The sequence below is a fragment of the Dendrobates tinctorius genome, unplaced genomic scaffold (assembly GCF_039654945.1).
Source record: "Dendrobates tinctorius isolate UK_male_01 unplaced genomic scaffold, ASM3965494v1 ptg000107l, whole genome shotgun sequence".
NCBI lineage: Eukaryota > Metazoa > Chordata > Amphibia > Anura > Dendrobatidae > Dendrobates > Dendrobates tinctorius.
Window position 1 is genome coordinate 7,940,508 of NW_027361775.1, and position 16,303 is coordinate 7,956,810.

At 42.8% G+C, this 16,303-nt stretch overlaps 1 protein-coding gene and 1 long non-coding RNA gene across 2 annotated transcripts; both read left to right on the forward strand.

Moving 5' to 3' along the window:
- Nucleotides 1-1,112: 1,112 nt before the first annotated feature.
- On the forward strand, nucleotides 1,113-4,568 carry LOC141100766 (uncharacterized). Its single transcript, XM_073589448.1, has 3 exons — nucleotides 1,113-1,473; nucleotides 2,655-2,814; nucleotides 2,925-4,568. The coding sequence occupies exons 1-3, from the start codon at nucleotides 1,428-1,430 to the stop codon at nucleotides 4,303-4,305; spliced, it is 1,587 nt and encodes a 528-aa protein (XP_073445549.1). The 5' UTR covers nucleotides 1,113-1,427; the 3' UTR covers nucleotides 4,306-4,568.
- Nucleotides 4,569-8,798: 4,230 nt separating this feature from the next.
- Nucleotides 8,799-15,665, forward strand: LOC141100588 (uncharacterized). Its single transcript, XR_012234721.1, has 2 exons — nucleotides 8,799-10,760; nucleotides 13,517-15,665. It is a non-coding gene; the product is annotated as an uncharacterized lncRNA (long non-coding RNA).
- Nucleotides 15,666-16,303: the final 638 nt, after the last annotated feature.

A 16,303-nucleotide genomic window follows, 5' to 3' on the forward strand; every position in this document is an offset into this window, starting at 1 on the left:
GAAAAATAAAAAGTTCTGGTCCGTTGAAACAAGACTTCTTCGAAAAACCCAAAAGTGTGTTTACACAAAGCGCAGACTATTAGACGATTTTACCACCGTGCCATTTGGATATTAATTGTGACTCATGATGGACCCACGTTTGCAGCATCCATTCTCGTGTATTCTAGCAGGCCCGTCTAATTCTGGAAAAAGTTACTTTGTAAAACAATTGTTACATAATATTGACACTCATTTTTCTCATAAGCCTGATAATATTGTTTGGTTTTATTCCTGCTGGCAGAAACTATATGATGAAATCTCTCTTTCTTTTCCCTTCATCAGATTTGTGGAGGGTCTGCCGCATACATTCGTAGATGATGAATTATTCCCTCCTGAAAAGGTAAGGCTGGTTTCACATTTGCGTTTTTTAGCGCTGGAAAAAAACGCATACGTGCGCATGCGATTTTTCCCCTATATTTAACATGGGTGCGCATACCTGCGCACTTGTAAGCGCATGTATGCGATTTTCATGCGCTGCGTTTTTTTGGGGTGTGCGTTGGTATTTTCCAGACGCTGCATGTTGCATTTTTTGGCCCTTGAAAAAATCGCATGCGCACGTATGCGCACGTTTTGCGCTAAAAATGGCCATTATAGCCTATGGATGCGCATACGTGCGCACTGGCATGCGCAGGTATGCGCTTTTTTAGCGCAGCGTTTTTTGGGTGGTGTCCACTTTTTATCCTAGTTAGAATCTTCTAAAGTCCAAAAAAAAAAGGCTATATAAAGGAGGTGCCTGCCAAAACTCTGCCACTACTACACTAGACAGATTGAAGAGCAGACATTCAACCAAGAACCCATTATATCAGCGAAGAATGTGAGTATATTACATTATATGCCTGTCCTTTTAAATTATGTATGTACTAATGATTTTTATTATTTTTACATGCAGTATGTCTTCAGAATCGGAGTATTCCCCATCGCGGCAGGAATTGGCGCAAGCAGACCGTGAGGTGATTATTTTCGTGCATCTGGTAAGTATATCTGCTGCTTCTCCAAATCTCTTACGTTTTTTTCAACTTTCAGACATCGTCATCATCATCTGCGGACGGGAATAGTGAGGGCGAACAGCAGGAGCAGCGAAGCCAATTCCCGGTGGTTATACGTAATGTAAGTATCAAATGATTTGTAATGTTTTTTTTTTTTTTTTATCTTCTATTTTTACTCTTTTTTTTGTTTCTTTTTTTGTAACTTTTTAGTCAATTTAAATTTGATTATTCTAATGAATGTATTTTGTCTAGGTTCCACAACGGGATGAAGACGTCTACCTGGATAATGAGCAGCTCATCAGCCTGGTCCAGGAGCGTTCGCCGTTGTGGGACAGCCGTGACCGGCTGTACAAGGACAATGTGGTGACACGGCGGCTATGGAATGAGGTGGCCGCAGCGTTGATGGATGGCTGGGACAGCGCCACAGCATCCGCCAAAAAGGCGTTTAGTGAGTATTTCCCTGCTCTGTATTGTGCCGCAGTGACTGTTGTCCTTGACGGCACTGTTGGGTTTCGTGCTAGGCGTATTCTAGCAGGAAACCCAACAGTGTCATCGTGGTCTACAGTGACTGCTTTGAGTATTGTATTGCTACATTGTGCCGCAGTGACTGTTGTCCTTGACGGCACTGTTGGGTTTCGTGCTAGGCGTATTCTAGCAGGAAACCCAACAGTGTCATCGTGGTCTACAGTGACTGCTTTGAGTATTGTATTGCTACATTGTGCCGCAGTGACTGTTGTCCTTGACGGCACTGTTGGGTTTCGTGCTAGGCGTATTCTAGCAGGAAACCCAACAGTGTCATCGGGGTCTACAGTGACTGCTTTGAGTATTGTATTGCTACATTGTGCCGCAGTGACTGTTGTCCTTGACGGCACTGTTGGGTTTCGTGCTAGGCGTATTCTAGCAGGAAACCCAACAGTGTCATCGTGGTCTACAGTGACTGCTTTGAGTATTGTATTGCTACATTGTGCCGCAGTGACTGTTGTCCTTGACGGCACTGTTGGGTTTCGTGCTAGGCGTATTCTAGCAGGAAACCCAACAGTGTCATCGTGGTCTACAGTGACTGCTTTGAGTATTGTATTGCTACATTGTGCCGCAGTGACTGTTGTCCTTGACGGCACTGTTGGGTTTCGTGCTAGGCGTATTCTAGCAGGAAACCCAACAGTGTCATCGGGGTCTACAGTGACTGCTTTGAGTATTGTATTGCTACATTGTGCCGCAGTGACTGTTGTCCTTGACGGCACTGTTGGGTTTCGTGCTAGGCGTATTCTAGCAGGAAACCCAACAGTGTCATCGTGGTCTACAGTGACTGCTTTGAGTATTGTATTGCTACATTGTGCCGCAGTGACTGTTGTCCTTGACGGCACTGTTGGGTTTCGTGCTAGGCGTATTCTAGCAGGAAACCCAACAGTGTCATCGTGGTCTACAGTGACTGCTTTGAGTATTGTATTGCTACATTGTGCCGCAGTGACTGTTGTCCTTGACGGCACTGTTGGGTTTCGTGCTAGGTGTATTCTAGCAGGAAACCCAACAGTGTCATCGGGGTGTACAGTGACTGCTTTGAGTATTGTATTGCTAAATTGTGAAGCAGTGACTGTTGTACTTGACGGCACTGTTTTTTTTTATCAACAGTGGACAAAGTCCGAACACGTTGGCGTTCGATCAAGGACCGCTTCAACAGTGATGTTCGTGCTGAGGGCCAGGTTCGCAGTGGATCTGCGTCAAGGACCAGAACTAGATACCGTCACTATCACGCGTTGCAGTTCCTAAGACCGGTCCTTGCCACAAGATCGTAAGTATTATACATTTTGGGTTTTTATTTTTATTAATCTGTGTTTTTCTAATCCACAGCTGATGCTTCTTGTAAAGGCATGGTAGTAATGATTTTCCTTTCTTCCACAGCACCTGGAGCAGCACCCTGCAACCTGGCCCTGGAGCGGTCCTTCCTCGGACGTCCTCTGACCCGTCCCAGCCATCCGACAGCCAGGAAGCACCTTGCAGGTCCCACACACACACAGCTGGTGACCAGGAAGCTGGGCCATCAGGTGTTCCCCTGTCCCAGGTCTCTGCCACTGGTTATGCGGGCACTACCCGCCAGCGGCAGAGGGCCTTGGACAGGAATGTCTTGCCCGAGTTTATGCATTTGAGCGAGACATTTAATTCCAGCCTCAAGTCACTGTCCGACAGAGTTGAAAGCGGTTTTGCACTGATGGAACGTGGTTTTAACCACTTTGAACACCGCTTCAATTCTGTAGAACAGCGCCTTGACCGTCTGGAGGCCGACCTCAACAGACCAGCACACCATTTTTTTAGTAAGATTGAAAAGGGCATGGCGGAACACCTTAGTCCTGATCAACAGCTGAATGTGCTGCAGGCCTGCAACAATGCTTTCTTGCAGGCTATGCAGCATAATCGGTACGGTCAGCAGTCAGTGGTGTCCTTTCCACCTGTGCCACCATTGACTCGCTTCACCTCACTACCGACTTGTGCTGCATACCACTGCACGGACACCTCTCTTCAAAGGCTGGACACCCACCGTTACACCACCACAAGTCTGAGTGCAGCTGGTCACTTCACCGACACCACCATGGCAAGCGCTGCTCCTGTCTGGAGCACCACCGCCAATCCCATGCATGCGTGGAGCTCAGCCACCACTAGGCAAACATGGAACAGCCCTGCCGCTACAACAACATGTAGTAGCCCTGCCACCACCACTCTGCAAACCTGGGCCATCACTGCCGCCACCAGTCCTCCTGCAAGGACGAGCACTGACCAAGAAGAGCAGCATCAGCCACCTCAGCAGCAGCAGCCAACTCAGCAGCCGCCACCTCAGCAGCAGCAGCCACCTCAGCAGCAGCCGCCACCTCAGCAGCAGCAGCAACCACCTCAGCAGCAGCTGCCACCTCAGCAGCAGCCGCCACCTCAGCAGCAGCCGCAACCTCTGCAGCAGCAGCCGCCACCTCAGCAGCAGCAGCCATACCAGCAGACGGGGGACCTACATTCCATATTCGCCCCTACTTCAAGGCGAAATCAATCAAGGCGGGCATTGGGCCAAAGTCGGTCCAGGCACACAAGCCTACGGCGACATGCCATTACAACTAATGTAACTGAACAGATTTCCTCTCCTACAAGTGTTCCAAGTTTAATTCCCTTAACTGGACTACCTTCCCCCACAAGTTTTGTTGCCCCTTCCCCTCAAACACCGTCTTCAACTGCAAGTGTTGCATATTCCCTGCACACCCCCAAATTGAAACCATCTGCCCCCAAACGCCGTAAAAAATAATTTTTAAATTTTTTTTTTGTGATAAAAAATAAATTTACATTTGTGGTTCACCATTAATAAGTTTCATTAATGTTGTTTGCGCCGCTCACACACACTGATGGGTAAATACATGTTAAAAACCAACCCAAGGGCTAGTATAGTCATATGTGAAATAACATGGACTAGTATAGTCATTCAAAGGCCTAGTGTAATAACTCTAGTTTTACCAAATAGAATCTGGTTTCATGAAAAACAAATTGTTGAAACTTGTCTAAAAAATAAAGTTTCTTTCTAGTTTCACCACTTTGTTTTTGGTGAAACAAGATGCTAGTTGTTTAAAATGCTAGTTGTTAAAAATCGAGTTATTACAGTAGGCCTTGGTATGACTATACTAGGCCGTGGTATTTCACATATACTACTAGCCCCAAGGCCTAGTATACTCATATTTGAAATACCACGGCCTAGTATAGTCATTCCAAGGCCTAGTGTAATAACTCTAGTTTTACAAAATAGAATCTGGTTTCATGAAAAACAAAATGTTGAAACTTGTTTAAAAAATAAGTTTCTTTCTAGTTTCACCAGTTTGTTTTTGGTGAAACAAGATGCTAGTTGTTAAAAATCGAGTTATTACAGTAGGCCTTGGTATGACTATACTAGGCCGTGGTATTTCACATATACTACTAGCCCCAAGGCCTAGTATACTCATATTTGAAATACCACGGCCTAGTATAGTCATTCCAAGGCCTAGTGTAATAACTCTAGTTTTACAAAATAGAATCTGGTTTCATGAAAAACAAACTGTTGAAACTTGTCTAAAAAATAAGTTTCTTTCTAGTTTCACCAGTTTGTTTTTGGTGAAACAAGATGCTAGTTGTTAAAAATCGAGTTATTACAGTAGGCCTTGGTATGACTATACTAGGCCGTGGTATTTCACATATACTACTAGCCCCAAGGCCTAGTATACTCATATTTGAAATACCACGGCCTAGTATAGTCATTCCAAGGCCTAGTGTAATAACTCTAGTTTTACAAAATAGAATCTGGTTTCATGAAAAACAAACTGTTGAAACTTGTCTAAAAAATAAGTTTCTTTCTAGTTTCACCAGTTTGTTTTTGGTGAAACAAGATGCTAGTTGTTAAAAATCGAGTTATTACAGTAGGCCTTGGTATGACTATACTAGGCCGTGGTATTTCACATATACTACTAGCCCCAAGGCCTAGTATACTCATATTTGAAATACCACGGCCTAGTATAGTCATTCCAAGGCCTAGTGTAATAACTCTAGTTTTACAAAATAGAATCTGGTTTCATGAAAAACAAACTGTTGAAACTTGTCTAAAAAATAAGTTTCTTTCTAGTTTCACCAGTTTGTTTTTGGTGAAACAAGATGCTAGTTGTTAAAAATCGAGTTATTACAGTAGGCCTTGGTATGACCTGAGAGTGTGCTGAGTGAATTCAGGCAATGGGTTAGGAGCATCATCGTCCAGTTCAAAGGTCGGGTGCTCTTTAGCCATCACAAAGTTATGTAGAACCACACAGGCCTTCACCACCTCATCGACTGTTTCAAGTTTAAGATTAATGGCCGTGCCCAGAATTCGCCATCTGGAAACAAGAATCCCAAAAGCACACTCGACAGTTCTTCTGGCCCTGGTCAGCCTGTAATTAAAAATTTTTTTGGTGTGGTCCAAGTCCCGGCTGGAGTAGGGTTTCAGTAAGTTTCCGCACATTTGAAAAGCCTCATCGCCAACCATTACAAAGGGCAGTGGCGGAGCTTCGGTGTGAGGAAGAGGCCGTGGCATAGGGAAATTAAATTGGTTGCCATACAACCTCCGGCCCATGTCTGAGTTTTTAAAAGCCTGCGAGTCATTACCACGGCCAAATGCTCCAATGTCCACTGCTACAAACATACATCCGGCATCCGCAATTGCAATGAGTACTATTGAAAAGTACTTTTTGTAATTATAGTACTCAGATCCCGTTCTTTGGGGTTTGATGATCCGTATGTGTTTCCCATCAACAGCTCCCAAACAGTTGGGAAAATTGCATACTGTCCAGAATTTGTCAGCAATTTCCATCCACTTTTCAGCGGTGGGCAGGGGCATAAATTCTGGGCAAAGAACATTCCAGAGAGCCCGGCAGGTGTCAGCAACAATTCCAGACAAGGTAGAGATTCCAATACGGTACTGGAAGTGTAGTGAGGATAGGGTTTCTCCAGTCGCCAGGAATCTGTGAACAGACAAAGAAGTAAAATTAATATTTATGTATATTATTTTTAAAAACTATAAAAAAAATATTAGTACATTCACGAAAACTAATTACCCAAGGTTTTGAATACTAAATTTACAAAAAAAAACATCAGACCACACCCCTTTGTTTTTAAAACATACCGTAATGTCACCAGTAGCCGTTCCTCAGGAGGAATCGCACGACGGAGCTGTGTGTCCTGTCTCCGGATGGATTGTTGGACACGAGCAAGCAAATCCATGAAACTTTCGTGGGACATCCGGATATAATCAGTAAATTTCTCCGGGTTTGCACGTAGCTCGCTGTAGAGGGTGTGGTATGCCCCACGGCTCTCCCGGAGTTCAACAATCGGATGTATCCACATACGCCGCCGTCTTCGCTGCCTCTCTCTCTTCCTTTGTTCATGGCAAGCAACTGCATACGCCTGAGCCATCGCGATGTCCAAATCCAAGTTGAAGTGAAAACTCTTCCAGCGCAGATCCATGGTCACGAGAAGAATCAAGCAAATGTGAAGAATACTGTAGACAGGGTGTATATATATTAACATACCACACCCACAATGAAGTCCCATTGGTCTTGTGTGTTGTTGAATGGTTGTTTTTTCTTTTTTGTGGGGTTTTTCCAAAATCTGTAAAAAAACGCAAACGCACAAAAAACGCATACAAACGCGCAAAAACGCTGCGTTTTTTTCCTGCATGCGCATTAAAATGCTGGAAAAAAACGCAGCGTTTGTATGCATTTGTATGCGTTTTTTTAATGCGTTTTTTTGCGGGAAAAACGCGCTGCAAAAAAAAGCAAGTGTGAAACTAGCCTAAATTTGACTATTGTTGACGATCTCATGGAGAGTGCTAGTGATAACTGCGAAATAGAAAAAGCATTTACCAAGTATGTCCACCACAGAAATCTCAGCATTTTCTACCTGGTACAAAACATATTTTGTCAAGGAAAGAAAAGCCGCACGATAAATTTAAACACAAAGTACATGGTCCTTTTTAATAACCCTCGGGATAAATTGCAAATTGTAACACTAGCGCGACAAATGTATCCAGGAAAAACACGCTATTTCTTAGAAGCTTTTGAGGATACCACGCGGGTGCCTTATGGGTATTTGTTGCTAGACTTAAGAGCGGATACCCCTGAGGACCTTCGCTTGAGGACGGACCTGTTTCCTCCAGCGTTACCAGCTGTGTATGTTCAAAAGAAAAATACTTCTAAAAAGTGAATTTTAAACAAAATCAGACATTCTACACTGCGACCATAGTGTTGTAAAGATGTCGGAGAGAATACGGCGTAACTGGAAGCTCTTAAAAACACTGGTGAAGGCCCCACCTTCTATCAGAGAATCTATTTTGTGCAATGCGAGTCATGATTTAATTACAGCTATAGGGGAGATTGCATTAAACATCTTAAAAGGTCGAATCCCTCTGAAAGAGCGACAAAAAAATATACTAAAAAAGTGGCGAAAAGCTATAAAATCCATGAGTAATAAATCTCACAGCATAAAGAAAAAGAAGCAGCTACTGAAGCAGACTGGTGGCTTTATAGGTCCTCTTTTAGGCTTTGCAATCCCAATAATAACAAGCCTGCTTGCCGGCAAATAATGGAACATACCGAGAAAATGTATCTTGTTCCCAAGCAGGAGCTAATCAAACTTCGGCCCCCTATTGTAAGAGAATGGTCAGTCATAATATACTGAGCGGCCATGTTGTCTCTAGCAGCCATTTTGTTGAAAGTTAGAGAAGATTCAACTTTTACAAAAGAGCTGATAAAATGTATTAAATGGAGGATGGAAAATGAGATCATGTCTCCTAGCAACCTCAGCCGATGTGCGTAGAGGAAGATTGAATCAATCAATAGGGTCACAGGTTACCAAATATATGGTCAGTATGCTTATACGTGATAGTGTGGTAGCGAAGAGTAGAGTAGTTAAAATGTCAGGATGTAAGAATTTAGGGACCTAGACTGGAGACAATGATAAGATTTTAAGACAGTAGCCATAGATACCAATGACTTATGGGTTTTAGTATTGCTTGAAGAAATGTTAATTAATATCTTCATATTATGTCATTATATTCTCTTTTCTAAACCACGTTTCTGTAGATTACCATGAAAACGCCTTAGAATTATAATGTTAACGCCCTCTGCGGCAAAATGCAGCTTTCTTTGTTGTGATAATGTATAAGAAGCCCCTGTTACTGTCGATCGGGGCCATTCCATCGCCATCATGCCACTGTGCCTCACCATGGCCAGGGCACAGAGCCTTATCGCCAGACTTCCTAGCAAATCTCTGCCTGTCTGAATTCCTGTTTTTGCCCGCATATTCCAACTCCTCTGTTATTCTGTATCTGTTTTGCCGTGTATCTCCGAATAAACTTCGACCTCAGCTTGATAAGAGATCGTCTGTGGAACTTCTTCCCGACTCTTCCAGCTCTCAGTAGGACTTTTTCTTACAAGTGGCGATTGCCAGCCAGGAGGAGCGGCTCCGGAGAGCTGCCTCCAGAAGGACCACCGGAAGAAGCTGCAGATGAGGGCTTGGAGGTTAGAAGACTGAAGAAAAAATAAAAAAAGCGTATGGCCATACGTTAAACCGGTCAAAGGAAGCCAGCCTGAAGGAGAACCTCTCGTGATCGCTCTGAAACCGCCTGCCCGATTTTTTTTAATAAAACCACGGACAAAGAAAAAGACTATAAAAAGATGAGTAACTAAGAAGAATCTATCTACAAGGACGTGAGAATTTGTTGTGCCGGGTAGCAAGAAGCTTTAAAAGGGCGTGGGGAGACGCCTGGCAAGCTAACGAGTGAGGCTGGAATCACGGCTGCACCTCTTTTGATATCTGGTCGACCCAGCCTGCAGGAGGTCTTCCATTCGAGAGAGGTGTGAGTATCTAACTTTGCTTAAATTGCATTTGTTGATACTAGGACAGAGTAAAACTCGTCCTTGTAGACCACTGTAAATATGGAGTGGTTACGGAAGCAGGCAGAGAAATATGCTGGCACACCCCAGCTGGAGGGGGTTAATGTGGAAACCACGTGGTTAAATTGTATGCGTTGGTTTACCACAGAGAACAGGGAACTAGATAGAAAAAATTCGTTAGGTTAAGCTAATAGCCAAGTAGTGGCTTTGTGTAAGACAGTCATAACTTTTGATCAGGCTCTTGATAGGTAGCTTACACAGCAATATGTTAACATGATCACCCGGGGAGGGGCAGCGTATAGGGAGAGATCAGAACAGCTGAGCGAGATGCTGGAGCTAGCAGCGAAGCACAGAGAGGAGGGGTGCGAGCAGCAGCAGCTGAGAGCAGTTATGTCACAGATGGACACTGCAGCTTCGAAACACAGTGCTGATGTAAATACACTTATAGACTGGAGAAGAGTTAGGAGAATGAGTGAAGTAGTACATAACAAGATATAGTGTCCCAACAGCTCCAGCTTATGCAGATACAGTTGAGGAAAGATATATTGTCCCAACAGCTCCAGCACATGCAGACCCTAGGTTAGGTGTGAAGCTGCTTCAACCCCGAGAAAAATATCCCTGACCAAATGTTCCTGATCCATCTTAAATTTATAAAAAAATTTGCCTAATTGGGAGGAAAGTGTTTTGTTAGGACGATGCAGTCCGAGGTGAAGGGTGATGAGTCCAATGTTTTTGCATGCCATTCACCTCGGGGTGTATCTGTTGATTAGGGGAGGCCAGGAGTTCCGGGGGGGGTATGCGCAGCTGCCGAGAATGGGCAGGTCCCGTTCGGCAGAGCCCCCACAGGATCCTATGAGAGGTCCCCCCTTGTGTTATTTTCGTGGACATTTAGGACATGTTAGGCGTTTTTGTCCCAACCTTGAGCCAGGGATTGTACCCCGAGAACCCCGGGCACCATTTAACCCCCAACAGACCCGGGAGTTCTCTAGACCACCTTTCGGAGTTAGACCTCCGTATCCAGCAGTGAATGACCCTAGGCAGTATCAGCAGTACAACGGTCTTCAAATGGTTAACCCAGTCTCACAGGAGCCTTCTGCTCCTGCTCCCTCCCCAATAGCTTTCACTCATCCGCTCCCGGAGGTCCATGCTATTCAGGGAGGGGTCACTCCTCCTCGTCCCTATACTCCGCTGATTAAGGAGCTGCGGGAACATGAGGACCGGACCCTGACCAGGGATCTCTTTGGGGCGGAGGTGGCAGCTGTTGGACGGAAGCCGTGTCCAGATGGGGATGATGGATTTTTCGGGCTTCCCATGACAGGTAACACTGATTGATGGAGTGCTCCCCCTGTTCCCCTTACCCTCCTTGCCCCCCTTTCCCTGGGCAAGGACGGTAGACCTTATGTCAGAGGGAGAATGGAGGGGCTGTCTTGGGAAGACATCCTCATCGATACAGGAGCCTCAGTTTTAGTAACAAGACACAAATTGCAGTCACCCCCTGGACTGCCTGAGACTACACTTTTGTAGAATTTGAGGACTCCTGTATTCAAGCAGAAAAACGTCATCCAGTAAACCTGAGATTTCAGGACACAGGAGGATCGAAGCAAAGGGGTCTTCGATGCGCTTTTTGGGTAAACCCACAGTTACGGTACACTATTTTGGGAACTGATGTTTTGGGAGCAATGGGAATTGTTGTTGATTTATGTAACAAAGTCTTGTGGCGGAAGAAAGAAGCCACTATCTGTTCTGTAATTGTCCCTGTAGAGGAGGAGGAGAGTCATAAATTACCCATTGCTAGCTTCGGATTAGGTGCTAATGAAAATGTTGAAAACACTGACAATGATGCTTTAAAGAATGAATTGAAGCAAAAGTTCCCTGAATTGTGGATCTCAAAGAAAACTGATTGTGGGTTAATGCAAACTCAGGTTAAAATTGATGGTGAAAAGCTGCCACCTTTCCAGTGTCAGTACCGTATTCCGGAGGACGCAATCCCTTACATAAGGGTAGCAGTCAGTGAATTGGAGAAACAAGGTGTTGTTGTGAAAGGTAATTCTCCATGTAACAGTCCTATTCTACCTGTAAAAAAGGAAGATGGCAGTTTTCGAATGGTAGTAGACCTGAGACTTGTAAATAAGTACACTCCCTCAGCAGCCCACCTTGTTGCATCTGTCCCTGAAGTTATGTCACAGCTGAGGAGTGATTGTAAGGTATTTTCTTGTTTGGATATTGCAAATGGCTTTTTCTCAGTACCCCTAACACCTGAATCTGCACTCCGCTTCGCACGCGGTTGCCCATGGGATTTCACAGTTCTCCTGTGTATTTCCATCAGGCATTGGCTCAGATGTTAGAATCCCTTGGTTACGGAGACAAAGTCTTACAGTATGGGGATGATTTATTGATTCAAACTGTCGATGAATGTGAACACAGAGAAACCCTTGAAAATGTTTGTCAGGCTTTACAAGAGGCAGGACTCAAAATGAGTCTAGATAAAGTACAATTGATGAAATCAGAGGTTAAATTTCTGGGTGTGTCTGTCTCAGCAGAAGGAAAGAAGCCCATGCATGATAGGGTTAAAGCTATTCAGGCTGTCCCCATACCAACTAACATTACTGAACTCAGAAAATTTTTGGGTCTTATTAATTTTTCCAGAGAATTCATTGAAGATTTTGCTTATTTGGCTAAACCACTGTATGATTTATTGAAAAATGTTGATAATGACCTTGACCCTGTTAATGTAGAGGGAACCGCCTTACAGGCTTTTGAGGGATTGAAGCACGCCCTTACGGCAGCTGCTGCATTGATTAACCCTGACCCTTCCCAGCCTTTCTACATTCAGACTCACACCGGTGATATCTCTATTTCTTCTGTGCTCCTACAAAAATGGCCCAAAGAAAGCCCAGAAGTGTCTAGTCAGTTGTATGCCCTAGGTTATTACTCCAGGTTGCTGACTCCCGTGGAAAAAGGATTCACTCAGTGCATGAAGCACCAACTGGGCGTGCACTGGACTATGAATCAAGTGAAGCATATAGTGGGATTTGCTCCTTTAATTCTACAAACCCTGCATGTCACTTTAAAAACTTTGCTGAAGGGAAAAGCTTCAGGTATTAGTTCACAGAGAATGGCCCAATGGATCATTGATTTTGAGACTAGAGACTTACAAGTTGAGGTGGGTGAGAAATATCACTTAGCCCAGATGATGCAGTATGCAGGAAAAAGTCACAATTGTCAAATTGAACAGGCTAATGTTACTCCCTCTCCCTTCCGAGCAGATTTTCAAGAGGGAATCCCCTGTGCCTATATTGACGGAGCTCGCTATTGGCATGAGGGGCATTACGTCACAGGCTTCGCTGTGTGGTTTCCAGCTAAGCCATTGCTGCTGCAGTATAAACTCCCTGGTCATTTCTCCGCTCAAAGAGCTGAGTTGGAAGCAGCTCTACAGGTCATTCTCGTGTGTCCAGAGCCGATGAATATCTTCAGTGATAGCGTATATGTCGTGTCGTCACTCACTCTATATCTTAATGTATGGGCCCTTAGGGGGATGGTTGATTCTCAGAACAAGCCCTTGCAGCATGCAGACATTCTAAAACAAATTGAGCAACGGGGTAAAGAATTTCCAAAATTATGGTCCTTCTGCAAAATTAAAGGACACCAGAGGCTAATTCCTGACCCTCACATCCTTGGCAATGCATATGTAGATCACGCAGCCAGGGAAGCTGCACTCACAGGCGAGGACAAATATCCCCAAGAAGTCATCGCTGCAGTTACTAAAAAAACCCCGAGAGCCCCCCCTTGTTTATTCTTCTCTTCAAAATCTTGTAAAAGCACAGGAGAAGGATGGAGACTCATCTCTGTTCAATTCCCTTGAGTCCCTGCCCATTGAGGGGGAGTGCTTGTACTACAAACGGGTTAATGATAGACTTGTGCCTTATATTCCAACTACAATGATTAAGTCTTTGCTCAAATTTCAAGCTACAAAGTTGTTAAAATGGTTCATATCAATCAGTGTAGACTTCTTAATTATTTTACTGAGATTTCTGGTAAGGACTGATACTCCGCTTTTTTTTCTATTTCCTCCAGGTCAGCTGAAGATTTTCATATTCGACTCCTGGGACCGTGAACCTATTGGATGATCAGGAGAAGATGTTTCACACTATACAGTGGGACTCTGATAGTGTGAGAGGGGGAGAAGATCAGGAAAATCCAGAAGACAAAGAATGAGAAGAAATAGACCAAAAGACTTGACTATTGTGCAACTTATTTTTTTTCGGGACTATTTGAATTATTTTTTTTATTATGTGTTTGTTCTATTTTTAGGGACTTTTGCCTTACACACACACGTGCATAAAGTGCTGAATTACCTCCATATTCTTATTTTCAATAATTCACCCATGAATATTACAGTACTCTATGTTGTACTCTGGATAAAGTACAAGAGGGGGACTTGTAAGAGAATGGTCAGTCATAATATACTGAGCGGCCATGTTGTCTCTAGCAGCCATTTTGTTGAAAGTTAGAGAAGATTCAACTTTTACAAAAGAGCTGATAAAATGTATTAAATGGAGGATGGAAAATGAGATCATGTCTCCTAGCAACCTCAGCCGATGTGCGTAGAGGAAGATTGAATCAATCAATAGGGTCACAGGTTACCAAATATATGGTCAGTATGCTTATACGTGATAGTGTGGTAGCGAAGAGTAGAGTAGTTAAAATGTCAGGATGTAAGAATTTAGGGACCTAGACTGGAGACAATGATAAGATTTTAGGACAGTAGCCATAGATACCAATGACTTATGGGTTTTAGTGTTGCTTGAAGAAATGTTAATTAATATCTTCGTATTATGTCATTATATTCTCTTTTCTAAACCACGTTTCTGTAGATTACCATGAAAACGCCTTAGAATTATAATGTTAACGCCCTCTGCGGCAAAATGCAGCTTTCTTTGTTGTGATAATGTATAAGAAGCCCCTGTTACTGTCGATCGGGGCCATTCCATCGCCATCATGCCACTGTGCCTCACCATGGCCAGGGCACAGAGCCTTATCATCGCCAGACTTCCTAGCAAATCTCTGCCTGCCTGAATTCCTGTTTTTGCCCGCATATTCCAACTCCTCTGTTATTCTGTATCTGTTTTGCCGTGTATCTCCGAATAAACTTCGACCTCAGCTTGATAAGAGATCGTCTGTGGAACTTCTTCCCGACTCTTCCAGCTCTCAGTAGGACTTTTTCTTACACCTATCACAGACATTCGCCAAAGCGTTATCCAACGTCTTGATGGTGAAATTAGTGAGATTTTACAGCATCGTGACATGCCGGATGACGTGAAAATTAAAAAATATAGTGATGTACTGCAAAGATACTTGGTTCATGCTAAACAAGATGCTAAGGAGCTATCAACTTTAAAGATCATTAACACTCCAGAATCTGATCACCAACAATTGTCAAATTCACCCGTTGATAAAAGCCCCGCTGTCAATGAAATTGTAAGTCATGTAAATCCACGATATAAAAAGAATGCAGAACTTCTACTAAACAAGATGTTGCAAAACACAAATATTACATCGTGGAATGATAAAAGTGAGTTTATTTTCAAAGGAACTGTAATACCCGGCTCTAATATGCTGGATTTGGTGCGTAACACAACTCAGAGCCATGCCCTAACTGGCAGGAATTTACCAAGGGGCTGGAATACATTTATGCACGCTATGGCCGAGTTAAATATGCCATCCACAGTTGTGGGCAATTCCGCAACTAGAGTCCATTTAGATAAATTAAAAATGCCCATGAATGAAACTGATGGCGTGTATAATCCTCGAGCCCTATCCACCCCCAGTCGGGCGATCCGTCCTTTACACTTCTCACCATTAGGTATCACACAAGGGCCACTGATGCCTAAAAAAAGTACTGTTCCATTACTACAGTCCATGTGGCTCACTATGTAACATTGGTTCTGTTCAATTGTAATGCATTAAATTATTATATAAGAAATGTGATGTATATATTTATAATATTAAATATACAAATTGTTATATATGAATGTAACGCTTTTTGTAACACTTTATACTGTCCTGTATTATATATATTTTGATTTGATTAACTGCAGTGCAGTGTGATAAATAAAATGTAATTGAATGTACTTCTAAAATGACAGTGTAAATGTCAAATGTATTGCTTTATAAAATGTATTTGATTGTTGTTCAATAAACACTATTATATTTTTCATAAAAATGGCGTCTCTCATTTTTATTTACAATTCGAATAAAATGTTTCCTTTATTAAAATATTCACCATATAAATAATACACCCATTGAATCGATACTAATTAAAGTATAAAATGTCTATAAAAGGCAAACATTTGATTCCTTTATTAAAATATTGGCCATATACATAATATGCCCAATGAACCGATACTAATTAAAGTATAAAAAGGATATAAAAGGGTCCTTTATTGGTCATATAAAAGCGTATCAAACACATCCTTTTATATCAAACAATAGCGATTGATATAAAAGTGATTCAATCACGATCCTTTTATTCTACTTTTATTCTACTTTATTAAAAGTCCTATAAAAGAGAAAATAATTGGACATATAAATATTTTGTCCTATAATACCTTTTTATATACAATTTGATATCAAATTGTATAAAAGTGTATCAAACACATCCCTTTTATAACAATTTGATATCAAATTGTATAAAAGGGGCGTGTTTGATACACTTTGATAGGGGCGTGGTACCTGTCAGATTTCTTTTTGACGAGTAATACAGCCCCCTTACTACTAATGTAACTTCCTGTCTCCTGCATTCTTCTGCTTTTTAACATTGCAGACACATCTGCTCACCCAGCTTCATTTTAATACTGTTGA

Bases quoted from the DNA above. Each gene is read 5' to 3' on its own strand.
- LOC141100766 (XM_073589448.1), top strand. From the start codon at position 1,428: ATGGATGGCTGGGACAGCGCCACAGCATCCGCCAAAAAGGCGTTTA. The intron at 1,474-2,654 runs GTGAGTATTTCC...TTTTATCAACAG, and splicing joins ATCCGCCAAAAAGGCGTTTA to TGGACAAAGTCCGAACACGT. The intron at 2,815-2,924 runs GTAAGTATTATA...TTTCTTCCACAG, and splicing joins CCGGTCCTTGCCACAAGATC to CACCTGGAGCAGCACCCTGC.